General features: G+C 31.6%; 2 protein-coding genes across 2 annotated transcripts; both read left to right on the plus strand.

Annotated features, from left to right (window-relative positions):
* The first annotated feature begins 112 nt into the window (after positions 1-112).
* LOC107918938 (L10-interacting MYB domain-containing protein-like) lies at positions 113-5,611 on the plus strand. The gene is made up of 3 exons (XM_041109135.1): positions 113-256; positions 4,427-4,774; positions 4,882-5,611. Exons 2-3 carry the CDS (start codon positions 4,427-4,429, stop codon positions 5,566-5,568), a joined length of 1,035 nt encoding a protein of 344 aa, XP_040965069.1. The 5' UTR covers positions 113-256; the 3' UTR covers positions 5,569-5,611.
* Positions 5,612-16,562: 10,951 nt separating this feature from the next.
* LOC107920166 (zinc finger CCCH domain-containing protein ZFN-like) lies at positions 16,563-27,708 on the plus strand. The gene is made up of 7 exons (XM_016849711.2): positions 16,563-17,195; positions 19,264-19,421; positions 20,011-20,073; positions 21,048-21,167; positions 21,718-22,008; positions 24,139-24,468; positions 27,139-27,708. Exons 1-7 carry the CDS (start codon positions 17,096-17,098, stop codon positions 27,418-27,420), a joined length of 1,344 nt encoding a protein of 447 aa, XP_016705200.2. The 5' UTR covers positions 16,563-17,095; the 3' UTR covers positions 27,421-27,708.
* Positions 27,709-27,811: the final 103 nt, after the last annotated feature.

Raw genomic sequence — 27,811 nt, forward strand, 5'->3', positions numbered from 1 at the left:
CAGCTGGAGGAATCAGCAGCAGTGGATGAATTTCTTAAGCTGTTGGCACTGTAGCAGACAAAAACACCCTTACTTTTATTTATTATTTTACCATTTTATCCTTGAAAATTAGATTAATATCTTCCCGAATCTGCAGAAAACCCTGCTCTTCAACTCCTGCTCTTCAATTGACACTCACAGCAGACTCAAAGACACTCACAGCAGACTCAAAGAAGCTCTATTTTTCGACTCATATCTTGTTCTCAACTTTGCTCTGGTAAGTCAAAACTCTTCTTTTTCTACTCTATATATGTGTTTGAATTGTATCAAAGTAGTTTCTGTTTTTCCTTCTCATCTTGTTCTCATCTTCTTCTTAGCTAAGAAAATAACAACAAATAAATATGTCCTCACATGGAGGACAAAATCTTAAAGCAGTTAAGTAATTAGTAGAAATGAAAAAGAATTTTTGTGTTCATACACAAATCCATATGTTCTTTCTCCATTATTTTTTTACCTCTACTTGCCGTTAAAGAGATTGAACATAATTGATGATTTCATCAAGCATACCAGCTTTGCCTGTGATTTTGTTACATCCTGGTATAAATCTTGCAGATACTTCATTCTTTCACTGATTTTCTCCTTTCCAACCTATATAAATCAACATAATTAAAACATTATTATCTAATGAAAGAGACCTGATAAAATAAGAAAACAAATCAGTAATAATACCATCCATATTACCGAGTAACATGCCAACAACAAAAAAAAAACATGCAAATTCATACTCACTTTCTCAGCTAAACTGTGGTTGGTTTGGCTCGAAAACACCCCACAACTTAACTCACTGAAATAGCTTTGCTGTTGTTGTTGTTGCTGAAACTGTTCCTCTTGCCATTTCAAGCAAGCCCTTTGCCTCTCGAGCACTACTTGCAGCAAGAAGAATGGATGCTGATTCAGTTGCTGACATGTTGAATGCAAAATAAAATGGCTTCAGACCAAACTTCTTTCAGCTAGTCAAAAATATTCAATAAGAACTTAGTTTTAGATTACTTTTTGGCTTTCTTTCATAATCTAAGATCACCAAAGACCATTGCTCATATTTCAAAATTTAGGGCTATTCTAGGAAGCTGTTAAAAGTTCAAACTGATTCAATCAAGTAAACAACCAACCAAGAAATAACAAAATAATACTTCAGAAGCATGCATGTATAGCAAAAGTTTACAAGTTAAAAACAAAAGTACTTAACTTAGAAACAAAACATACCGATCTAATATATGGTTGCTGGAACAACCAACCAACAATAGGTATCCTCTGCAAAAACACTGCCAGTGTTGGCCAAAAACCACTGCCAAGTCAATAGACTAAAAGATAATCTCATTAATTCCATCTTCAACGTCCATACCTCCTCATTTGCTGCTAAATAAAATTAAAGCAAAAGCCATGTAATTTAAAAGTCAAACATGCCAACACTAAAACTTTGACTATACAAAATTGTTATTCTATATGTTGTTCGAATATGAAATGGAACAAGAGAAGCAATCAAAGTTCTAATAATCTCCCTCTTTGACATTTTGACAAGATCAACAACAAATAATTAACACACAATCTGAACAAATCAACGAAAACTAGAATATATCTCCCCCTAAGAAATAGAACCATGCTCGACCATACACTTCCTTGTCAATATGATTGGTCATCACATTGTCCACCAAGCATACACACACTTTCCAAAGTAATTTCAAGAAATATAGAGCATGACAAATAATCCATACAAGTCCCATCTAGTATCAACAAAAACCACAAAAAGTAGCATAAAGAGAACACGAGATAAGCAACAAATCAACATCTATCGTATCTACCGTTTGCTACACCAGATCGACTCTGGCAAAGCATAAAGCAACAATCATTAACAATCACCATCCTTATTTTGAACATTTGCTGCTACTTCTCCCCCTTTTAGGCAAAGATGTCAGAGGAGCTCCCCTTACAGAAATTTTCAATTTTTAGGACAAATCTTTCAATCAAAGTCTGCTACTCTGTTACATCCTTCTCTATTCCATTTTTTTTTGTTGTAACAGGATTAGAGACATAAGTATTTTCTTCATTAGCTGACTCATATTCCTCATGTACTTCCATTCACTACCAAATTCTACTAGAAACCAAATAAAAGAACTTGCCAAAACAAATCCAACCACCATATCGAAAATCATTCCACAAGCATAATTAAAACAACTATAATTAGCATAATCTGGACCGTGCAGCTTACATGTCCATACAAAAATGGCGATGCAATGTGTATTGTGGTTGACGGAGGGTTGGGAGTGTGTATAGCCGAGAGTACAATAAACCCATATGCCTAAAGAGCAAAATTAATAGAAGCCAAGCATTTTTATTAAATCAAGGGAATGAAAAATTCAAACCTAAAGAGCACAATAAACCCATATGCCTCCAATACCATGCCAATGATAGGCCATCCGATGACAACGAAAAAGAAGCCAACACCAAACGAAATTGTTCCCTGCATTCAATAGCAATAAATTATAATGAGAACAAGAGATGAACACACAATTGCGTCTGTTGATGTGCATATGTGTGAGACAAAGAGAGAGGGAGAGGATAAATCAAACCAAATGAAAAAAAGCGAAGAAAGCACAAATTAAATCAAATGAAAAGATTCAGAGATTCGTTAACCAAATGAAAAGAAGCAAAGAAAGCACAAATTAAATCAACAACAAGAAGGAAAAAAAGAGCTCACTCTTTCGGTCGTTCATTTCAAAGGAAAAAACTGTTGCATTCAACACCTGGATTGGGAAGTTTCCCATTCACTTCCCAGGATTATCTTCATTGCTTTTTCCTCAATTTTGACCCAAATTTCCCCAATCATCTTATTTCTAAGAAACTTACAAATGCAATAAATTATAATGAAAACAAGAGATGAACACACAATTGCGTCTGTTGATGTGCATATGTGTGAGACAAAGAGAGAGGGAGAGGATAAATCAAACCAAATGAAAAAAAGCGAAGAAAGCACAAATTAAATCAAATGAAAAGATTCAGAGATTCGTTAACCAAATGAAAAGAAGCAAAGAAAGCACAAATTAAATAAACAACAAGAAGGAAAAAAAAGAGCTCACTCTTTCGGTCGTTCATTTCAAAGGAAAAAACTGTTGCATTCAACACCTGGATTGAGAAGTTTCCCATTCACTTCCCAGGATTATCTTCACTGCTTTTTCCTCAATTTTGACCCAAATTTCCCCAATCATCTTATTTCTAATCATTTTATTTCTAAGAAACTTACAAATGCAATAAATAATTATAACTACAACCAAATTAATACAAAATATAATTACAACTACAAATTTAAATTCAAATAAACTTGGATAGGTTCATTTATACAAAGCTAGAGTAAAAAATCCATTTAGGCGAAGTCAAGGATTAATGTTGAAAATTCTACACTATGAAAGTTAAATTTAAATTATTAATTTTTAGAAGGGTAAAAGTATAATTGTCTCATCTAACAAAAAGTTCTAAAAATAAAAAACTTAAATTCATGCTCCGTCTAATAAGAGTATTATTATTATTTACTCATGTGTTAGTAAATGAGTCAAAATAAATTAATTTGATTGATAATATTTAGCCATTCTTATAACTTATCTTTGATAAAGAGATAAAATTTTCTGCTTATGTAATTTTTTTGTTTATTTTGAAAAGATCTTATTTTTTTACAAAAGTTTTTACTATCTTTCTTTTTCAAGTGTAAAACCGTATTAGCTATTCTTTATTTTATACCTAACTATTGTAATGTATGTCTGCATTTTTCTCGTATTATAAAATGGTCTAAATTCTCCCGTTTAGCCAAGAGAGATTAAGGCCACTATCTGTCCCAAATAATTCTAGTAGTGAGCCACATATATAGTATTTAAATTAGAGGATTCGAACTTAAGATTTTAAAATTCTCAAATTTCTAACCTTATTAATTCAATCAAAATTAAAGGATTCGAACTTAAGATTTTAAAATTCTCAAATTTCTAACCTTATTAATTCAATCAAAATTAGAGGATTCGAACTAATATAACATTATTTGTCTTATGTAACAGGCCAATTTTATTCGGCCCAAAGAAAAACAAACAAAACAGATAAATTAAAAAATAAATAAGTCCATCTTACAAGCCCAAAAATACAGGGAAAATAAAAATGAATATTATGTAATATATTCGGCTATAAAAGCCATAACAACACATGTATCTATTTATAGACAATCAAAAAAGAGAAATCCAGAAAGAAACTACAGCAGTTTTTTTTTCCAATTAAGGTGCCAGTTTTTTTTGGGTGTGGCTAGATAAAGATTAGCATTGGGAGACGTCTAATATAACTTATAGACTATATATTTGCTCTATGCTTCTTGGTGAATGCTAGCACATTGACTGAATTATATCAATGACAATAGATGGTAAAGACACGAAATTTTGTGGAAGGAGATAGTAGCTTAGCAACAAAAGCTGTTTGGGATGATGAGCTGACATTGATATTTTGTGAACTTTGCGTGAATGAAGTCAATGCTGGTAATAGACCGACAACTCATCTAAACTCAAAAGGATGGGAAAATGTCATTGCTCTTTTTCAAGCAAAAACACAAAAAAATTATGGAAAACCTCAATTGAAAAATAAGTGGGATACATTAAAAAAGGAATGGAGGTTATGGAGGGAGTTGCTTAAGGAATCTACAGGTATTGGATGGTGTCCAACTAAAAAGACGGTTGATGCTACCGAAGAATGGTGGGCTGCAAAAATACAGGTTAGTGTTCACTTTATCATTATTTTAATGCATAAAGTTTATTGAAATTAATAATTTACAATTATAAAAATCTTAGTATAACATTTAATATTTAGCATTTTATGTAGGAAAATCCTGATTTTAAAGGATTTAAGAAGAAAGGAATTGAGCCACGATTGAATGAGTTAATGTGGCAAATGTTTGGTGGCATTGTAGCCACCGGAGAGAACGCATGGGCACCTTCGTCTGGTGTTCTTCCAAGTGGGGTTCCTATGGGAGATGATGCACCTAATGAGGGATTTGGTGATTCAGATGAACATAGTAACGAGAATGAGGGTATTCCCCCTGATGAGGTACCATCAAACCCTTCTCATGAAATCCCTAATCGAAGAAAGCAAACACTTGGGGCTATACATGGTAAGGGAAAAAAATCAAGTTCAAGTAGAAAATCATCAAGAAATACATTAACTACTCAGATTGAGAAATTGTGTGAGAGTATGGCTAGTCCAAGGAAGTCAGTGAATGAAATTATTTTTCCTCACTCTCAATATACTATTTCAAATGCAATGGATGCTTTGCGTGCTTTGGGAGATGAAATTCCAAAAAGAGATGAATTGTACTATTTTGCCACCAAAATGTTCCAAATACCGGTGAAACGAGAAATGTTTTTGAACTTAGATCCAGATGATAGGGTTTGGTGGCTTCGACGTGAGTATGCTAAACAAAATCCAATTGCATCATTTTCATCCTTGGTAGCAACATCCTCATTTCCCTTCCAACCATACCATCAACCACCTCCACCATCAACTCCTTAGAAATATTATTGTAATATAACTATACTACTTTTTTATATGTAAAACTAATGTATGCTACTTTTTATGTTTGGTATTTTTATGTTATGCTTTTAATCAAGTTTTTGTGTTGTATAGAATGTCACGAGATTTTAAAGGATTTATTTTCATTTGATTACTTTTTCAGGTTATGGATGAATTTAACAATATGTATAATAGTTTTGATATGAATTATGATACCTCTGAATTAAGTGAAGAAGCTCAACGAAGAATAGCCACAATTGTTACCCAAGTTGAGCACAACAATTATCATAATGAGGAAGAATATGTGTTAAGCAGTGTATTGGTACACCATGAAACTTATTTCACTATGCAACCGCATATGGATTCAAATTATACTGGTCAAATGTGGGTGGACGAAGTATTAAATGGGCACGATGATCGTTGCATGATTAGTTTTAGGATGCCAAAAAATATATTTCACAGATTGTTGCATGATTTGCAAACAAATTATGGCTTAAAGAATGGGAAAGTATCGGCGATGGAGAAGTTAGCATTATCATTGTACATTCTTGGAAATAGAGAATCAAATTCAAATGCAACAGAGCGATTTCAACGATCTGGGGAAACTGTTAGTCGAATTTTTACTGATATGTTGCATATATTTGCTCGAATGGGAACAGACACGATTAAACCCATTGAAGGTCAATTCGAGGAAGTACCGAACCATATTCGACATGATACAAGATATTGGCCTCACTTTAAGGTAAAATTTACACAATCTTTATACTTTTAAAACATAAATTATTTCTAACTTTTATCTCATTACTTGTATTTATTTTAAAGGATTGTATTGGGGCCATAGATGGAACACACATAAAAGCATGCATTTCGCCTTCTTCTCAAATACCTTATATCGGACGGAAAGGTGAACCAACTCAAAATATTATGGCAGCTTGTGACTTCAACATGTGCTTTATTTTTGCATTTCCTAGTTGGGAAGGAACAGCACATGATAGTAGAATTTTTTTGCAAGCACTTAGAAAGCAAGAGTTGAAGTTTCCACACCCTCCACCAGGTCGAACTTTAATTTTTAATTACTTTTTACATAAAAAATATTAAAATTTTTAATTTATTTTTAAACTTGATATTATGTTTTACTTTTTTTACAGGAAAATATTATCTTGTGGATTCCGGATATCCACAAATGGCAGGTTTTCTAGGTCCATATAGGGGGGAACGATATCATTTACCTGATTTTCGTCGAGGTAATCATCAAGTATCTAGAAAAAAAGAAATCTTTAATCATGCCCATTCTTCGTTACGCTCTGTGATTGAACGAACATTCGGAGTGTGGAAAAAAAATGGCCAATATTAAGAGATATTCCAAGTTATTCATTCGACAAGCAAGTTTTAATAGTTATTGCAACAATGGTTTTGCATAATTACATTCGAAGACATGCTTGGTCAAATGATGAGGATTTTCGAGAATTTGAGAATATACCAGACATGCCAGTCTCTTCAAGCCAGTTTGATAGAGGTGAATCGAGTTCTTCTAGCAGAGAAAGTGACCTTGAAATCACAATGTTAAGGGAAACCATTGCAACTAGTTTAATGAATCAATATTTGTAAACACATTTTGTATCATAACCTAATTTCTAGTAATAATGAAACTTGTTATGTCTTATGTTACTATATTTTTTTTATTAAAAATCATCCGTTTAGATACTTCAAAATTAGATCCAAGTATAATGTTATTATTTGTGAAAATAATATTTATCATTGTTATAAAAAATATTTAATTATAACTATAAAAAATTAAAAATAATTATCATTTTATCTAATAAATAATTTAAATTAATTATATAATTCATTAAAATATTGGAAGATACATTTTAATATTTTATTAAATGAATTTGCATATTTTAATAATTTTAAAAAAGTAAAATAATTTAAATAACTTCTATTATATATCAATTCTAATTTGATGTCCTTAATAGTCATTTTTCATTTTCACCTCACCGCTACAGCTGCGTTTGAATCCAAACACACACTCCACCATTGTTTCTAATCTCACCGCTACAGTACCCAATCTCACCGCTACAGTAACTAATCTCACCGCCACCGCTGTTTTTAACCTCACCGGAGGTAAACACACCGCCTATCCAAACTAGCCCTAAATCTGAATGGTTATTATACATCAACAAAACTCTAAAAGGGAATAGTTCACCGAATTTGGTGTGGTTAAAATAGGAGATAAGAATGGAAAGAGGGGTAAAAGTGAGAAAAGAAGGGCGGCCAGGGATTAGATTTGGAAGCGGTCTTCAGGAATCCCAAGTTGACTTGGGTTTTGGATTTTGGCTCTTTTAAAATCAACCCCACACGTGGTAATTCTATTCCCCTTTTTTGTAATTTCTGTGGGTTATTATTTAAAATATATTATACCTTAACACCCACCGCCCCACCAAAAACAATAAACAAAAACTACTTGTGTCTGCCTTTTTTAAATTTTTATCTAATCTTTTAAAAAATATTATTAAAATGTCGATATTTTATTTTATTATTATAAAAATATATAATTTAATTCTGCCCAAAATAAATTCTGGCTTCGTTCCTGTGTACCATTTTTTCTGAATTATTTTAAGCTTAAATAACATCAAGTGTCAATCATATATAGACTTATTTTAATATAGTTCCAAATATATTTCGACTTTATATGCATTTTGCTTTGTATTAAGTTTAACATATATATATACAATATTAGTAGTGAGAGACGGAGGTCATATAGTTTTAAACCAGTGTCGAAGAGGTGTTTGACAAGAATTTTATATTAAGTTGATTCTAATTTTTGTTGATCAAACATGTATTATTTGTGATTTATAATATATACATATTTAAAAAATATTATCTTAGTTATAATTGTTTTTGTCGCAACAAGGAGTTCAAACGTAGTTAAACACATCATATTTTTTTAATTTAATTGAGAATTAGAGATTTATGAGTAGTTTAATAAATGTATAAAATAAAAAAATATGATTTGAATCTTTTCGAACTCAAGTTTTCAAGTTAAAATTAAGAATCCGTTTGATGTAAAAATTTTATGGAAAACATTTTAATTTTTTTTAATGTTTGAGTGAACCTCGAAAAGTGATCAGGTGTGTAACGAAAACCTCAAAAAACAACGAACGACATGATACCAAAAAGCTTATTGTCAACGTCACACAAACGTGGGCCACATGAGCGTGAGTCAGGCCGTGTGTCAGGCCATGTAGACCCATTTTCTGTAAAATTTTGTTAGGGTCATATTTGAAGTGCGATTCAAAATTATTCATTTTGTAGGTTCCGAAATATGTTATGTGTGTATTATGAATACGAAAGTTGATATTTTGCCTCTGTTAATGTGGCTTTTGAAAGCATGATATTAGATATTGGTATTGTATGTATAACATTCGAGAGCATGTCTATGGTATAATTTTTGCTTCTGATCTGTAATTTGAGATTCTGTTTAAGCATAATTCATTTATGTGCATCTGAGTATGTAATATGTTTTGATATGTGCATTGGGGTGGGTTATTGATGTGATGGAGGAAGTGGCAGTTTAACTACATACTGATATTAGTAGGCCATTGTTGTCGGGCAACCCGAGGTGGCAGGTCATCATTGCCAGGCAACCCGGGATGACTTAATTTATGGTATAACCACATATATGATCTGGTGGCTTGCCCGAACTATTTGATTTTGGCGGATTACTGCATTATTTTTGACAGCTTGATTGCGCTATTCTGAAAAGTGATATACAGTCACTTATAGGTGTGGGGGTTGGATGGGTACTTGTTACCCCATTTGGTGTTATTGGTGGGACGGAGATGGTGTGTAGCAGATGGGGGTAAGATTTGTTTCTGTGTCGATATTTTCATGTGTAACTGTATCTGCACCTGATTCTGTATATGAAATTGCATTCGTATTTGAAAGTGAGATTGTATTTGTATCTGAATTGCATTTGTTTCTGTAACTGTTACTGTATTTAAGTTTGTTCTATTTGTTTGGGTTAAGTTACACACTAAGCTTGTAAGTTCACTCAATTATACGAACTTTTCAAGTAATCGACAGAATTAGGAGTAGGCGGCGTTTGGAAACTTGGACTGGTTTTCTCACATAAGATGGTTTGATTTGTTAATAATTGAACTTTTTCGGACTTTTGCAATTTTAGATAAATTTTTGAGTTTAATTTTGGATTCTGTTTATTTAGTTTAAGTTTCTGCACGATATAAATGTTTGATTTTCAAAATTAAATGAGCTAAGGTTTTTCCACTTGCAAATTTGAAATGAGTTTTACAAAGGTTAATAACAAAAGTTTTTGAATACGTTCAATTGGCAAAATTATACATTTTAACTTATTGAAAACATGGGTTACAACTTATCAACTCCGAAATTTCTGCTGTAAAATATTAAGTGCCAAATAAGAGTCTTTCCGCAAAATAAATAAGTTTTACGTGTGTTTTTCTAAATAACATGTGGAAGTATTGCCAAAAGTAATATTTTTGAATCACATGATTTCTAAAGTTAGATTTCAAATTCTGGGTTTTTAAAAAAAACTAATGCAATTCCTCCAGATTCGATCATAACGTCTAGGCTGAGCTTGGGGTGTTACACCCAAGTCATTTCCTTATTAAAAATCTATAGCGATTGGACTTTACAATTTAGCCCTTGAGCCTTAATTAATCAAAATTTCAACTAAAATACTTACCCAAATTTCAATTCATCTATACACTAACTCTGTAAATATCCTTATTTAATATTTACTGACTCAGTTTACTGAACCAAGTTCTTGAAACTGTATTTTCCGATACTACTGAAAACTGAATCGTTACAAGAAGTTAATTAAATTAATATTTAAAGTAACTGATTAGATAAACTTGATTTTCAAACAAAATATTATTATTTATTATGAATATGAAATAAGAAACTTGTAGAAAATGAAACAACCTTTTTGTATAATTGTATAATGAATTTTTTTTATTCTTATGAAAAAAATATAAGTTGAATTTAACTTTTACTATTAAAGACATTATAATTTCAACTCATATAATTTTTTTCATAAAATATAATAATCATTTAACAAATATATATTACTTAAATTTTAAATCAAAATTAAATTGATAATATAAATTATATATTTTGATTTAAACTTTTAATATTAAAAAGAATATTTGTCTTGATTGTTAAAAGCTTAAACCCTATTAAGTCTAAGAATAATGTAATTTTTTATTTTATATCGTTTTATCAATAACTAGAATAAGAGATCGGAGCTTTTTGATTTTTTATCAAGATAGAAATGAATTCAAACTAAGATATCTTTTATCGGATTTCCAATCTCAAGCTCATTTTATCATCTTTAAATTTAGCTAATAAAGAAATAGTTTTTTATTTAAATTTAAACTTTATAAGTCATTGTGCAAATAAAATTTGGAAGTTAAAATTTGAAAGTTAAAATTCTTTAAAAAAAATTGAAACAAAAGAGATAAAAGATAAAGATGAATAATCTAGAAACAAAAGGAATCTCACTTCTTTTTAAACAAAATTGACAAAACTAAGCTTCCAAAAAAAAAAAAAAAATACAAAACTAAACTTCTAGAAGAATTAGGATTTTATCTAATTATGAATTGGGTGGCATCATTATTTGGAATATTAATTTACAACATATAATCATTTTTCAAAATAATAAAATATTAAAAATTTGGGTACACTTTTAAAATAATTTAAAAAAATAAGTTTGTAAATTAGAAAAATCCCATTTTAATTTGATGTGTTTATGAATCGATTGGATTGCATTAATTCAAGTCAAGTTATGTTTGATTTTAAAATTTAATCAGTTTAAAAATATGAATTTTAAATTTCAATCAAATTAATATTTTTTAATATTTATATTGAACTATTATATATTACTATAAATTTATTTTTTATGCTACATAAGTTATAGTAATAAGGAATATAGGTGGTGTAGTAATAAATTAGTATTTTAATATAATTGAACATGTGTTCAAACCTTAGATTTGGAATTTTAATTGTTTAAAGGTGGTATAAAAGTATAAAAAGACAGAAATTAATTATAATTTTAAAGAAAAATATTTTTGTAATTTTATCAACTCAAGAGAGTACTTAAATATAAGTATTAGATATTAGATTGGATTAGATAATATACAAAAGAAAATATACAATGAAATTAGATTAAATCAACGTCGGTCCAACTGTCGGAATGGAAAAGTCAAAAATGGCACAATGGCTGCAAACTTAAGATTATAATGCAGCTGGCAACGAGGGCTGGAAATGTGTTTTTGTATCTCTAATTTGATTGCAGTGTAAAAAAGAAAAAATGGTTGAGTTGGGAGGGGATCAATCATCCATATCCACGATGGATCTTCTTAAAGGAAAATGATTGGATGATTGTCTGTACGAGGGAACATTTGGTCAAAAAGCAGGCTTTCATTTCTCACTTGGATTGTTCTCTCATTTTCATGTGAAAATGAGTCACAATTTCAAGATTTTCCTTTTCATAAACCTTTTCAATATTGTTAAATATTTACAAGATGGAAACATATCTATATAATTAATCTTAAATTAAAATTAATTAAATATGTTTCTTCTATCATATGCTCCAACTTGTTGGTAAATAAGCACACATTATTCTCATTACAATAAGAGTTAGGTGCGGTGGTAAGGTACTCTCAAATAATAATATAAGTTTAAATTTTGGAGACTAAATTGTTAAGAGAGGTAACTATGAGTGGTAAGCAACTCATATTATATGCTTATCAACATAAAAGCTTTGAGAAGTTTGAATTACGCTTAATGCATAAATTGCCTTCAATTGTGTATATTGATTTTTTCAGTTTCATGCTTATTTGCACAACGATTTAGAACGTAAAGCTTATTTTCATTACACACTTCACACTCAAAGTGTTAACACAGTTTTAAAAAAAAAAATCAACCACTTCTTCCAGCTAATCAAAAACTGCCACATAGTGCATCTTGGTAAAACCAGTTTAAAAATTATTAAAAATATTAAAATGTAAAAAAAAGCATAAAAATTATTAAACAATATAAATACTATTAAAAAGTATAAAAATATTAAAAATTATATCTAAATAAAACAGCTAACTTAGTCTTTTAAGTAAAAGGATGAAGACTTGAGATGGGGTTTTCGATCCTTACTCCTTTTCAAATTTAATTAGTACCGTTGAAGGTGAATAAAACATGATTTGAGAAACGTTTTCAGGCTATGTTGAAAGGCATGTTTAGATTACTATCTAACGATTTGTTCAGATAACTATTATAGAACATAGGGACAAAACATGCAGCTAAGGTACCAACAGGGTTACATGCATTAAAAACGAAATAGAAAATTATAACCCCATCATTAAGAGATTTGTATAACAAGAGAAAAAAAAAGACTGGAAGAAATTAAGTCATCGAATTGTTTTCCTTCAACAATTTCAATGTCCAATCCTAATTCTGCAGCAAGCAACTCTGTTACTCGGAAAATCATATTGTTATAAAAATTCTATTAATACAAAATCAAAATTTATTTTGCATAATATAATATCAAAATAATTTTTAAATAAAAATCTTCCAATAATGACGATTCTTAAATGATATTATACAAATGATAATGTTGAAGATTTTTTTTAATTACATAATGGTGTGATAATTAAAATATTCAAAATTGGATGTCGTTTTCAACTTCCAAATAATTCAAATCATAGACAAATGAAGGTCCAAAATGCATCATATCTAAAACACAGTTCAACAATGGAAAAGCAGCAGTATGAAGACTAATATATATATATATATATAAAAGAGGGAAGAAGTGGAAAATGGTGTGACCAAAGGGACTAGCTCAATAAAGGACAATGATAAAATAAGCAAGAGCAGTTATATTATAGCTAATTCTAAACACAAAAGAATCTAGAAATAGGCAGACTTCTTCAATAATTCCATTTCTTTGGGCTTACAACTTTAATTACAAGTCAAGCTAGGTGTTCAAAGCATTAAGCATGTGGGTGTGGGTGGCCACCCATTGGAATATTAAATTCCATTCCATTCCTTTTTTTCTTAAATAGAAGGCAGCCGACTTTTATCTTTTTCCCCTCACTTCACCACCCATCACATAACACTCCACTTCCTCGCTCTTTCTTAATATTATTTATTATTAATTAAATGTATAAACTTCATAATACGAATTAATAAGACACACGCAAGCTCGTTCTTGATATTTTTAAGTTCCTAGGTAAAATAATAAATCAAATATTTTTTAAAAAAATTATAAAATGTAATAAAATAAAATCATATACTAGTAATTTTATTAAAATAATGCGTTTTATGACATTAAGTGAATAATATATTTTTCTAACAAATTTAAAAAATATATATTTTTCATTCAATCTACTCCTATGTCATCAACTACAAAAACACAAAAAATCATTAAAAAATGGGTTCTACCAGCATTTTGAGATATAAAATCATTAATGATAAAATCATTCTCTATTTTTTATTTTAAAATTAGTTACTACTAATAAAGGGGGACAAAACTCAAAATATGCACAAATTTTGATCTAATGTATAATGTTATACATGACTACTAAATAAATATCTTTTTTATTTTAAAATATCATATTAGTGAACTTATTAAAAAATTTTGACGGAGTTAACAATTGAATTTTTTACTCCATTAATATTGGATAGAATAATTACCCTACTAAAAATTTATTGTTTATACCAAACAACAAATAATATTTAAGAATCTTTTTATCTGAAATAAATATTATTTTAAAAATATTTTTATCTTTTGACCCTTTTATTTTTGATAAAATAAAAATTTTCGAACTTATAGGCCAAAAGTACATCATACAAGTCAAGTATATAATTCACATGATATTATAAATTTTAACAAACAATTTATTATATTGTAAATAGCGTATGGAATCAAATCATTCACAAACTCTTTAATATGTATATGATTTAGAATTTTCCATGGAATCGACACACAAAGTAAAATCATAGAAACAAAATTCTTAAATATTAATAGTTGAAAAGACTTGGGCTAAATCTGTGTGAGAATTTTCTGCCAGGAAAAATGAAAGTGAGAAATAATAGAGGAGGCTAAAATTGACCTCTAATATTTGTTTGCTTTTTTAATGATTAGAGAAAGACGGTTGTGAGTAGTGGGAAAGTAAGGTTGATGGTGAGGTTCAAGGTTCTTCCATGTCGTATGATCATTCAATTGGCTAAAAAGGCAAGCACCAAGCACCATCCCTTGTCTTCACTTGTCACACTTCCTTTTTCATGTCGCTTACTTTTTTATTACAAAATCATATCCTGCATTGAATGTGAGACTTTTGCTTCTTGATTTAATTGGTGGATTTATTCAATAAATAAAAATATATATTAATTAATAGTAATGTAATAATTAATTAATAAATATTTCGTAAAATATATCAATAGTTACTAAATTATGGGTAAGTTTTTGTTTTGGTCACTTAGTTAAAATAATTATTCGAACAATTCAAAAGTTTTTATTTAAGTTACTGGGTTGTTAATTTTTTTTTTAAAGTTTCAACAGCGAGCTCCAAGTGACGACTTGACAATTGGTACGATGGATCAATACCTATCGATGAGTAGAAGAACATACTATAGATCCAAGTCAACTTGACGATCAGCGTTGAGGGTTAGAGAAAAAAATTATTTCAATTTCGGTTTCCAGATTCATTTAAAGTGGTTTCATGAAAAAACTAAATTGTACAATAAAAAGAAAAAGGTAACTTTTGATTGATGTAAACAGTGCGAACAAAAAAAGCCATATAGTATCAAATTTAACATCCTAGTGACTTAAATAAAAACTTTTAAATAGTTCAGTGACCAAACTGTAACTTATCCATAATTTAGTGACTAATGGTGTAGTTGACCCTAAATATTTATACTTGGGCTTCTCTTCAAAATGTCATCCGTTGAGTAATCTGCTAAAACGTCAATTGAGTTAGGTATTGTTCCTATGTCGAAGTTTTATCTCCCTCCTCTACCAAGAGCCCTAATGGGTTCATAGAGGGAAAGCATCTCGGTTGGTGGAAATTCGACTTGTAAGGCTTAGGGGAGAGATATCAGTATAATGCGTTATATTAATTACGTAGTCACTTGCGTGTGGGGAGACTCAAACCACTAATCTAAGGCATATAGGTCACATACTTGTAAGTATGATACCACGCTACCTAGTAGACGACACTTTGGAGACTTTTTTCCAAAGAGTTGACCTTCCTCAACAAAAAAAGACGCCTTTTATGAATCTACCTTCTTAAAATTGGACTTCAAATTTGGGCTTAAAATAGGCTTTAAAATGGATCTCTAAAATTAGGCCTCAACTTGAGCCTCGAAAAACTTAAAACTGGACTCCCATTTGGGTCCCAAAACAGCAAATAGGAATTGAAAAATGGAGTAATGAACAGATTTGAGCTTAATCAGAATAAAGTGCTTTGCAGAATGGGTAAAAAATTAGACCTCAAATGGACCTAACAAATGAGCCTTTAGTGGGCTTTTGAGGGCCTCTTTAAATTGGGCAGGAAAATGAATTTTAAAATGGACAAAGATCAGATCAAACTTGGACCCAAAAACAAAATAACTTCCAATCATTTTTCACCAAAAATAAATTGGTTTAATTCCCAAAATCTGGAAAGAAAATTTAATGTTGCTCTTTAAAATCTAGGAGTTAAAAGCATGAAAGATCGTAAAAGTCAAATCTGGGCTATCTTAACCAAAATTAAGGTACTTTGTATTCTTAGTTATAAAAAAAAGGTCAAACTTACCAAATTGTTGTACTAAGGTCATTTCACCATAAGATCTATGTCAATTATCTCTAGGATCACTATGATCACAATTTCTAATATATATGTATATATATAAAAGGACATGTGGGTGTCGTGATTATATTTTCATATCTGAAATGGTAACAAAAGAAAAAAGCAGGGAAAGTAAAACCGGTTTCCCTCCAAGAGGTGGTAAAATAGTGTAAACCACCAATAGGATTAGGAAACGACCAGAGTCAATTACAAATTTAACATCCCATGACGTGGCTCTCTAAAGTAAAATACTGCGTATTTGCGCGTGTGCTCAAACTGAACAAAGCGAAAGCAAATCAAATGAAAGTGGGTGGGTTTTGGATGGTTCATTTATTTTTCCCTTTTTTTTTTTGTGTGGAGAAGAGAAAACAACGCTCTTTCGCTTCTATCAAAAATACATACAAATTAAATAAAATTGGAAAAGAATATTAATTGTTTTTAAGAAAACAAAGACTTTCGTGAAGAAGAGCTCTCTTTTTTAGTATTTCTTTAATTTTGTTTCTGTTGGCTAAGAAGGAAGGAGAGGGAAGAGGTTTTCTTTTTCTTTTTCTTTTTTTGTGGTTAGGTGACTGCGCGGTTTTGGAACGTGGAATGAGAATTGGTGCGTGGAGGTGGTGCTAACGTGACAACGTTGAGTGATGGGGATGGAGGAAGATGACTGTTGAATGGAATTCTCATTCGATGCTGGAATTCCGATGTCACGAACAGCAACGGCGGCCGTGCCTGTCACTGAAGGATCCTCGCTTTCACCTTCGTTGAATCAAGGTCTCTCTCTCTCTCTCTATATATATATATATGTTTGTTCATTGATTTACTCTGTTTTTTTATTATTTATTATGATGATGATTACTATTCTACGTTTTTTCCTTTGCGAAACGCAAGTGAAATACAGTTCTTGTGTTTCGTTGGTTATTTTCTTGTTGGGAATTGTCCTTTTGCCCATTTTTATGGAGAATTCTGATTTGATCATTGTTTAAAATCAGTTCTATTTTTGGTTAAGTTTTAATCAAGAAGTTATGTAAATTTTAATTTCTAATAATTAAGTTAATTTCGTTTCAATCATTTACAGCAATGCAATTATGCAGTGATTTAGAATAAATTGTGCAAGCTTTGTTTTGGCTGCCGGGAAGAATTAGAGATTCCACGTTCTTAATTTTTTAAGTCAAATTCAAGGAATTAAAATGAGATTTATAATTTTTTGTTATGATTTTTTCTCCTTCACCAATATGTTTTTTTTTCCATTTATTGCTTTATTACTTGTAGAAAAATATTAAGTTCTATATATATATACATATATATTTGGATAGGATTAAGGTGTATGTTGTTACTGCTTTTACTGATTATCTTTTCAATTTAGTTGAATTTGATCAAAATTTGATTAAAGAAAAGGCTTTCAAGCAATCTTTTCTTTGAATAAGAGGATGCACGCTTACATGGTTGCCAGACAATAGTTCACTTCATGTTTTCTATTTTCCTTTTTGTGGTTTCTTTGAAATTCCTTTCAACTTTCAAGAGTAAATAGGAGTTCTTTCTTTATCATTGTTCATTATAAGAAAAAAGTTGAGGTTGAGGATCAAGTGCAGTGAGGTTTCTCCTTTCTTACATGTATGCTATTTATAAGAAACTATAGTCCTCATGTAGAAGAGGGAGACATAACTTAAAGTGTCACGATTCTGCAATGAGTTCGATTGGTTTGTGATAGATATAGGGGTGTAATCGTGCTAAGGTGAGCTCAAGAAGTAAAAAGCTTGAGCTTGACTTAACATCATGATTTGAAATGTTCGAATTTGAACTCGAGTTCGAAATGAGATTCTGTTCAATACTAATTGACAATAATAAAAATATGCATTAAAATAGAAAAGCTCAATCAGGCTTGTAACTATTCAAGCTAGGCATTAGCATTTTTGAACTTGGTTCATTTAATAGCTTAGCTTTATAGCGATCGTGTTCAATTAAAATTCTTTTTGAGTTGAACCAAATAGTTACTGCTGTTCTGTTTACACCTATATAGACATATAAGAGAAGAAAATACAAACTCCTTATTTTATTTTAGAAAATATTTACTGTTTGATCCTTTTTTTGAATGATAAGTATTGTTTTTTTCATGTGTGAAAATTGAAAAAAAAATTGTGTATAAAACTTTTGAGATTTTCATTTAGGATTTTTTAATTAAATATCTTTCGCTACTAAATTTATTTAAGAAACAATGTGTGAACATAAAATTAAGTATACATTTTAAAGGAGATATGTTAAGGTATAGAAGGAATATATAATAAAAGATAGAAATAGAATTTTTTTAAAAAGTTGTCTTATTTCTTTTTATTTAACAAAACATTGCTACATTTGTTTGTTGTTCTAACTTTCTGCAATTTAATAGTTGATCTTTATGATTCCTTCGGATGCTGATTTTTCAAAAGTGAAAATTTCTCTTTGGATCTTGAAAATGAGTGGAAAAAATATGTAAAGTTTGTCAAGGCCTTAGAAAAAAATAGAAATCTAAATCTTTCCTCCAATAATTTTTGCCACTGAAGATGCTTGCAAAAGCCAATGGTTTGATTGAGATTTCTTGCTGCTGCTTGCAAATTGTTTGTTAAGGAGATCTTCTTCCCTTTCCAGTTATTTCAATTAAATTCTCAATCATTCGAATTTAGATCATCAAGTAAGTCTTTTTTAAATTTGAGGGATGAATATATGATATTTAAAGCTAATTGATATTCAATGTTGAATTTTACCAAAAAATTGTTTATGAATTGAAAATTTTCAATACCTTTTGCAGTTCTTTGACACTGCTTTTTCATGTTTTTTCTGAACCTACTATTTGATGTTATTTCAGATGCCATGTGGCAAATGAACTTGAGATCCAGTGAAACGATGGAATCTAGTCCCTATCCTGAGCGTCCAGGAGAACCTGATTGTTCTTATTATATCAGGACAGGCCTTTGTAGATTTGGGGCGACATGTCATTTTAATCATCCTCCTAACCGGAAACTGGTATAAATCCATGGCTTGTTTAGACTATTCTTATGAATTCAGAGTCAATGCCTTTTATTTTTGTACAAAGAGGCCTTAATTTGGAATAGGGGACGGAGTTGCAGATGTTGAAATTTGAACCTTAGACCTATTACTTGCACAGCCTCTTAGGGGTATCTGTATACCTAACTGAACTAAGTCTTGGGTTCTGAGATAATGTTTTTTGAGTGAGGTATTTTTGGTACAATACCAAAGAGCTTAATTTTAGAATTTAGAGGCCTGTCATCATCATCATCATCATCATCATCATCATCATCATCATCATCATTCACATTGGTAGTTGAAGTTGTAGACATGTGAAACTTTTACACATGGGTCTTTACAACTAAACCACTCTAAAACAGAAATTTTTGTAGGAAATTAATATAGTATTAGATACTCAAGAGATTAGCATGGTTTTGTACATGCGTTCACACTAGCTGCTACAAGAAAAAAAAAGGGGGCATACTTGACTTGCTACAGTGATTTCATTTAACTTTGAACTACTCATTTGACTTTTCAAATATCAATTGTCATTTGAAATGTTTATTTAGATTATATCAAATTCCAGGCTATCGCTGCTGCAAGAATGAAGGGAGAGTTTCCAGAAAGAGTAGGACAACCTGAATGCCAGGCATGTACTTATTCCTCGGTTCCCTTGTAATAATGTTGCTGCTTTTATGTGTGTGCTTTACTATATGCAATATATGATTAATGTGGAGTATACGACTTTTATGTATTTAAAAGAGGAAATTCGTTTTATTAGTTGTATATTGATGATTTAATCAAAATCACCGGTCAAAAATATTGATACTAAAGTGAATGCAATTATTCTAGCTTGATGCATGTTTTTCACTGCAATTCAAATGTTGTCATTGGTGGATCCTTATGGATTTGACTGTTGGATCCATTAGTTTTGCAGTTCAAAATTTGTTCACATCTATATGGATGATGTACTAGAATTAAATGAGTGTTCCTGCTACTTTTCATTTTGTTCATAATGAAACGAGGATTACTTCAGGTTTAGAGAGAAATCCTGCTGGATTTTGAACAGAGAGAGATTCATTTGATTTGAGGTCAAAGGAAAATTTATTGAAAATAATAGTGTAACCAACACAGATTTTTGATGATAAAGGTTTCTATTATTTTGTATGTGGTCTTTTCCTTCCTTGTCTCTGCTTTTGCCTCAAAAGGTTCTTGTTGTCAAAAGCAATTCATAGACAGATCGAATACTGACTTGATCCTTGTATAAGAAAATAAGCAAATAAAGAAACTAAGGAAATAGAAATATGCTAATAAACTGGAATGAGAAAAGGTTTACTTCTCTTCTAGTGTTTTTACTTAGCTGTCAAACTTAAGCCTGAATTGCAGCTTGACTAGATGATTGACTTCTCCTGGTATTTGCTTTCTTCTTTTTCACTCTTCTGTTCTAGAAAGACAAGATATCACTGGTTCCCGCTTTTATTGCACTGAATGCTAAACTCTGATCTCAACAGAAGCTACGCTTTTGGTTTTATTGCATCATGCCCTATTTTGGGATTTTATGGTTCTAATTTTCTTATATGTTTGGACCTAACAACTGACGTTTTTCTCTTAACTGCTCTGCAGTACTACCTGAAAACAGGAACTTGCAAATTTGGAGCTACATGCAAGTTTCATCATCCTAGAGACAAAGCTGGGATAGCTGGCAGAGTTTCCTTAAATATTTTGGGCTATCCTCTTCGCCCGGTTCGGATTTTATTTTTCCCTTTTACTCCTTAAAGTACAATTTTATTATGATACAAAATTAAGTCAATATCCATGTCCTTCCAGTTTCAGCTTTTGTTTGTCACCTTTTCACTTTAAAACAAAAAATTATAATATTTATTTAGCAAAACCGGAAATTAATGTCATCTAGATAACTTGTCCAACTTTATAGTCATATCATGAATTGGTTTATCATTTGAAGCCAATATGAAAAACACATATATAAAGACAAGGATGATAAAGTAAAATTTTTATCACTTGCTATGACTCAAACAGAACCTTCCCTCTTTTCATTTTTGAGTTATGAATTTGGTTTTGACCTTAAATATAGACTCATGAACAAAAAGTACTGCTGGATTTTTTGACCATTTTTAGCCTAAAAGTTTTGTTTGATTGTTGTATAAGTTTGGACCTTGTTAACGCATGCTGTATTTCTTCAATGATTGGTTTCTAACATGTAGTTTTTTGTGTGGTTATTGGTGTTTCATAGTCTTACTGTAACTTGTTTTCCTTTTTCTTTTCCTAAATACAGAATGAGACTGAATGTGCTTATTATCTAAGAACTGGACAATGCAAGTTCGGGAGCACTTGTAAATTTCACCATCCTCAACCAACTAATATGATGGTTTCATTGCGTGGCTCTCCTATTTATCAAACTGTCCCTTCTCCAACCACTCCTGGTCAGCAGTCATATCCAGGAGGAATTACAAATTGGTCAAGAGCATCTTTCATTCCCAACCCTCATTGGCAAGGTCCTTCAAGTTATGCATCCTTGATTTTACCACAAGGGATGGTTTCAGTTCCAGGCTGGAATGCTTATAGTGTAAGCTTTCCCTTAGCTTATTACTAATGCTTTGTTCATTAAGCATGCTCATTTAGTGTTTAAATGTGTTTGGATAATACTAGAGGTGACAAGTGAGGCAACTTACGAGGATTGTAATTGTCAGCATGGTAATAATTTCTGTTTGGAAAATAATAATATTTGTTTCATGACTTGAGAGGTTCTTCAAAGAAGCATTGTAAACCTTCTTCTCAAAAGATTTGTTTATGGTTGATCACCTTTTATCTTTTGCTGGGCCTGAATAAAATGCAGTTGGAGGCTATAATGGTTCAATCTCAACCAATGACCCTATTTTTTTTCCTCTACTCTCCCTTTAAAGAAGAACCTTGTTCTTAGCTTGGTTAGGGTTGCATAATGCTAATATTTTATGAGCTCTATGTGATGGAGCTAATATCTAGAGGCCATGGAAACAATAGATTTGTGATTCTTGTCATTAGCATGAAATTAGTAGTATTTTGGTAGCATTAAGGGAGCCTAGAATTAAATCTGACGGAAGTTGGATAAAGCCTTGGAGATCACAAGTAGGCAGTAGGGGTGCTTCACCAGGGCTTGTGGAGTTGTATTGTTTTTATGGTTTGAGGCACTTGAGGCTGGGTGGTAATGTGCTTGGACAAGTATGATTCGATGCAGATTTGGTTTGGTTGATCTTGTGAAGGAAACCACTCGGGCCTAAAAGTTAACATGACCATCTATTTCTTATCATGCTTATTAGTAGGTTTTATGGCTTAGAATCAAATATGCATGTCATACTCTGGGTAACAACTACTGGTAGGTGAGTTGGATCAGAATTTAACTCTTAATCTGTATAATTTCATATGCTATTCTATCTCCTTGTGAATACGTTATAATTGTATGCCATAAACCAGAACCTGTCCACTGATGTATTTACATTGAAGAACAAGTACTTAATGGTTTTGGTAAAAGTAAACATGAACTGCAGAAGTTTCTTTGAAACTGTATCTCTAATTGTTGAACTACTTGACAGGTTAGAAGCAAGCGTGAAATTAAATAAGTTTTGTAACTTCAGTCTATCTTATCTCATGTTAATGACAAGAATCACAAGAACCACTGGTAAAAACACCCCCCACTGCCTACTTATGATCTCCAAGGCTTTATCCAGCTTCCATCAGATTTAATTATAGGCTCCCTTAATGCTAGCCTGGGTGAAGTGAAGCGCAATATGTAAATGCGTGAGTCTTTTGTATGTCTCTCTCTCTCTATATGGATATATAAAGCTTAAGTGATATGATAAATTCTGTAGTGCTGTTAAGTCATATGATAAATTCTGTTGTGCTGTTAAGTCATATGATAAATTCTGTAGTGCTGTCTAGTTTATCTACAAACATGCAATTGTTTTTATTAGTCAATATGCATGATTTATTTATGGTCCATGTCTATGGTTGAATACTAAAATATTTAGAAGTATAGAGTTTGATACTATCCCTTTCTTACTAGTAAAGGCATATCTAATGGAAAAAGTGAAAAGTAGAAGGAATCAAATAGAACATCAAACAGATGGGCTTTTATATGCCTATCACCTTACAGAAAAGTGTGCATGGGTGCACCAAGCTTGCGCATGGTTAAATGGCCTCGCCTGGAAGGGTCTAAGATGCTTTTTTTGTCTTTTGCTAAGGCGCAGGCGTGCCTAGGTTCACACCTTGACAACACTGGTTCTTTCTCCTTGTGAAATGCATCCTCGATTGTATTCTATAAACTAGAACCTCTCCACAGATATATTTTCTTTAAAGAACGAATGTTTGTTAGTAATATTAGAGTTGAGGCTATCTCTAAAGCATATTTTTTACCCTCTAGTGGTTGGGTGCAAATCCTTGATTGCATCTATAACTTTGTAACTCTATTGAAATGCCTGAGTGCATACATATATTCTTGTTTTTTTTACCTGTTTATATTTAATTAAACTGAATTTGATTCTGTAGGTTGATTTTCACTTTTACTAGCAAAAATCTATGCAGCGTGTAACTTGTGATCTTTGAGAAGTACTACCATTAATTATCCAAAAAAAAGAAAAAAAGGAAGAGAGAGAGAGAGAGAGAGAGAGAGAGAGAGAGAGAGAGACAGGTGCCACCATTCTAAATCTTTTTATTTCTCCAGGGTCAACTGGCATCAGTCTCTTCTTCAGAGAACCTGCAGCAGACAAATGTAAATCACCAAATTCATGGAACCCCTCGCCAGAATGAATCAGCAACTGCAGGATCCCAAGCATCCTTTTCTGAGTTACGCTCCAGTTCTGTCCCTGTAGGCGTTTATGCATTGCAGAGGGAGAATGTATTCCCTGAGAGACCTGGCGAGCCTGAGTGCCAATTTTACATGAAGACTGGTGATTGTAAATTTGGTGCAGTTTGTAAGTTCCATCACCCAAGAGAGAGAGTTCTTCCTGCCCCTGATTGTGTGTTGAGTCCTATAGGCCTTCCTTTACGCCCGGTGAGTTATGTATTCAGTGGTATTCTTTCAGTTTGTTCCTGAATATTGATCTGTTCAAATTATTACAGCTGTTTATAAAGCGCCTAGTATTCATACTACCTAAAAATGTCATTACCTCACCGATTATCTTACATGACCTTTTCTGTTTAAAACTTGGTTTCCTAATTGTTTTAATTGCACCCCCAAGCTAACGATTGTTTTAAGTTAAAAGATGGATATTGTCTTGATAGACCTGCTGGCAATTTGCCATTCTGCAATTTCCATGCAAAATTTTAAATTATATTAGAAGGAATTGGCATAAGATATAAGGTGTTACTGATATAGGACAAAGGATGATCTCCCTGCATTTCTATTTGGGTTTAGAAAACAAGAAGTTTAGGGGTTAGGTTTATGGATAAAAATGTCTAAGGCTATTAGGCTGGCAATACTCGAGCTTTTGTTCTGAAAAGGGATGGAATCAAGAATTAGGTCACAGCTATTTTCTACAGGTACTGTACTAATAGCGTATTGCAGGTGCTTATGCCATAAATTCTAGGATTAATAGTGTGGTTGAATGAGTATTTTATGGTTTAGAGGAGCAGCAAAATTGTTCTATTTCTGAGGAGAGTTATGACAAGTCGACAACACCATGACAAAGCCATTGATTCACATAAAATAAATAAAAAAATATTTCCCCTGTTAAAGCTATTTTGAATCAAAGTTTTATGATGCAGTAATGAGTCAATGGAGGACAAAGCATTGGAGGAAGAAATTTTTATTTTTATCTTTAAAGAATTTTTTTGGTATTTAGAAATTCGAGTTTACAGATAGTTGTGGTTTTCACCGTGCTGATTTGGGGTAAGTTTTGGATGCTTTAATGTAAAGATACTCTCTCTCTCTTTAGTTTCCATTCTTCTACCTTTTTTCTGTCTTTTCCCTCTCTATTTCTCTCTGCCACTCTATCCTGCATCAGATTTAATAATTTGAACAATGTGCAAATTTCTCAAGTGGCTTTTCAATAGATCCAACTATTAGCTCTTTCCAGGGAAAGAAAAATGTAGTTCACGACTTTGTGGTAATAATGCCAAGAATATTGGTATTTTCTTAAAGTTGACATAATAGATGATAGAGAACAAAGTTATTTATGTTGATAGAATTATGTAACCAGTATAGTTAAATTTTCTATCCACAAACTGGGGTTTACTCCAAGAACTTTTAACTGTAAACTTTGTACCAAAAAGAAAAGATGAACAGTAAGTCTTGTCAGCTTGTACATGAACTTCATAACTATGACAGAACAGAATGGTCTACTTTGAAGAATTTAGTTTCATTCATTATGATTGTACTGAATCGTGTTCTTGTTCTTTAGATTCTAATTGTCCCAATCAATTTCAATACTGGGATATTTTATGTTAAAATGTTTTAGTATTTCTTTCTGATGCATAGATCAGTTGAGTTATTGCCATGCTATGTGAGCGTGGAACTAAGAAAAAAAAATCCACTGATTTGCTAAAAATGAGGTATAAGGAAGCATTCTTGCCCTCGGAAGACGGAGAAGAAAAAAAAAGGAAGGTAAGGAACACTAAAAGGATTTGAAACCAGCTTAATTGTACCCACAATTTCATGTGATACTGTGCCTTGCTTTCTGCCTTCCTCCATTGGTTTCAGTAAATAAAGGGGCAATTGTTCTTGGTCTAGAGAAAACCACGGTGCTCTTCGATCAGAAAAAGAAATGAGAAGGGAGATTGAAATGACAAGAAGAAGATTGTAGTCAAGTCACAAGTGGCCGTAGTTGACTTTTATGACCCATTTTAATTAGCTTTTGGTTATAGATTCAACTACTTAAATATATATTACTACTATAGTTCTTATTCTTTTTATATAATACAAAATCCAGATTTATTTTTCTGAACTGTTGACAAGATGAAGTAATGAAACCGAAATCTAGTTTTCTTAAATTGGAATTTTCATTAGTTCTGAAATTTCAATTTTGCGTAGCCTATAATATTATGGTATCTATGTATCCATATCCAGCTCTCACACACTTCATAGCCTACTCTACTAGTCCAAAAGTTTAGATGAAAGGAGTCAACCTTGGATCAAATCTAATTAGTTCTGAAATTTCAATTTTGTATAGTCCTATCATATTATGGTATTCATGTATCCTTATTCAGCTCTCAGACTTTTCATAGCCTTCTCTACTAGTCCAAAAGTTTAGATGAAAGGAGTCAACCTAGGATCAAATCTAAACCATAATCCATACCAAAGTCCATACTGAAGTTCGTGTAAGCTAGGTTACAAGGTTATCATCCAAATTAACTTCTCATTCTTAATTACTGTGCTTTTGTTTTGGTATGGTTGTTTTGAAGCTTTAATGCTGTACAGATTTTATCTTCAGTCGTAGAATTTACTAATTTGATTTTTCTTATTTTCGTTTTTACTCAAGTCTGAACAAGCTTAGAATGTTTTGCTTATCTATTATCCATTTGACATATTCCTTGTGGTTTGAGGTTGGCTTTCTTCTTGTCATTTTGTCTTCTTTGCGTTATTACCATTGACGATATCATGCATGTGGTTGATTTGCAAGAAGAGATTCGCTATCGTGTCAGGGCATGCACTGTTGCCAGTTTTTTTCTCTTGTTGCTTGATATTTCTTATATTATTGATATTGCTACTTCTGCATTCTAACAGGGTGAACCTCTATGCATATTCTATTCTCGATATGGAATTTGCAAATTTGGTCCAAGTTGCAAGTTTAACCATCCCATGGGAATTTTCACATACAATTACTCACCATCATCTCCATCTGATGCCCCAGTTCACTGTTTCTTGGGGTCATCGTCAGGAACTGCTGGGTTAAACCTGTCATCAGAGGGGCTTGTTGAAGCAGTCCCTACAAAGCCCAGGCGTCTATCACTGTCCAAAAATAGACAGTTGTCTCCCAGTGATGATGATATTGATGCTGAGGGATAAGAGCGGCAACAAGATATGGGCTGATTACTTTTGACAATGGTTTTTGTGTATGAGAAAGAGTAATCTGTAAATTCATTTCCATTGTTGGAGATGTACAAAGTTCATGTCAAGCTGATTCTGTTCTTTAAAAGATGTGCAATTCAGTCAACAGTTGCATCTTCTGAATTTCATATTCCTGCATTGTATAAATCTGAAAATTGTCACATTTGGTAAAACCCAATGTGAACAATTCATCTGTCCCAAAGCTCATTTTTCTTTCTATTTTTGTGTTATGCTTCTTTCACATTATGTTGTACGAGTCTTTTTTTCCCTCTCATTTGTTGCAGTTTTTAAACCTCTACCTAGTTTTCCGTTGAATCTTCATTGTTTAAGGTTCCTTGTCTCTCTCTCT

Source organism: Gossypium hirsutum, chromosome D13, assembly GCF_007990345.1.
Source record: "Gossypium hirsutum isolate 1008001.06 chromosome D13, Gossypium_hirsutum_v2.1, whole genome shotgun sequence".
In the NCBI taxonomy this organism is placed as follows: domain Eukaryota; kingdom Viridiplantae; phylum Streptophyta; class Magnoliopsida; order Malvales; family Malvaceae; genus Gossypium; species Gossypium hirsutum.

Coding starts and splice junctions, on each gene's coding strand:
- LOC107918938 (XM_041109135.1), top strand. CDS start 4,427: ATGGTAAAGACACGAAATTTTGTGGAAGGAGATAGTAGCTTAGCAACA. Junction 4,775..4,881: donor GGTGGGCTGCAAAAATACAG/GTTAGTGTTCAC, acceptor CATTTTATGTAG/GAAAATCCTGATTTTAAAGG.
- LOC107920166 (XM_016849711.2), top strand. CDS start 17,096: ATGGAATTCTCATTCGATGCTGGAATTCCGATGTCACGAACAGCAACG. Junction 19,422..20,010: donor ATCCTCCTAACCGGAAACTG/GTATAAATCCAT, acceptor ATCAAATTCCAG/GCTATCGCTGCTGCAAGAAT. Junction 22,009..24,138: donor CAGGCTGGAATGCTTATAGT/GTAAGCTTTCCC, acceptor TTATTTCTCCAG/GGTCAACTGGCATCAGTCTC.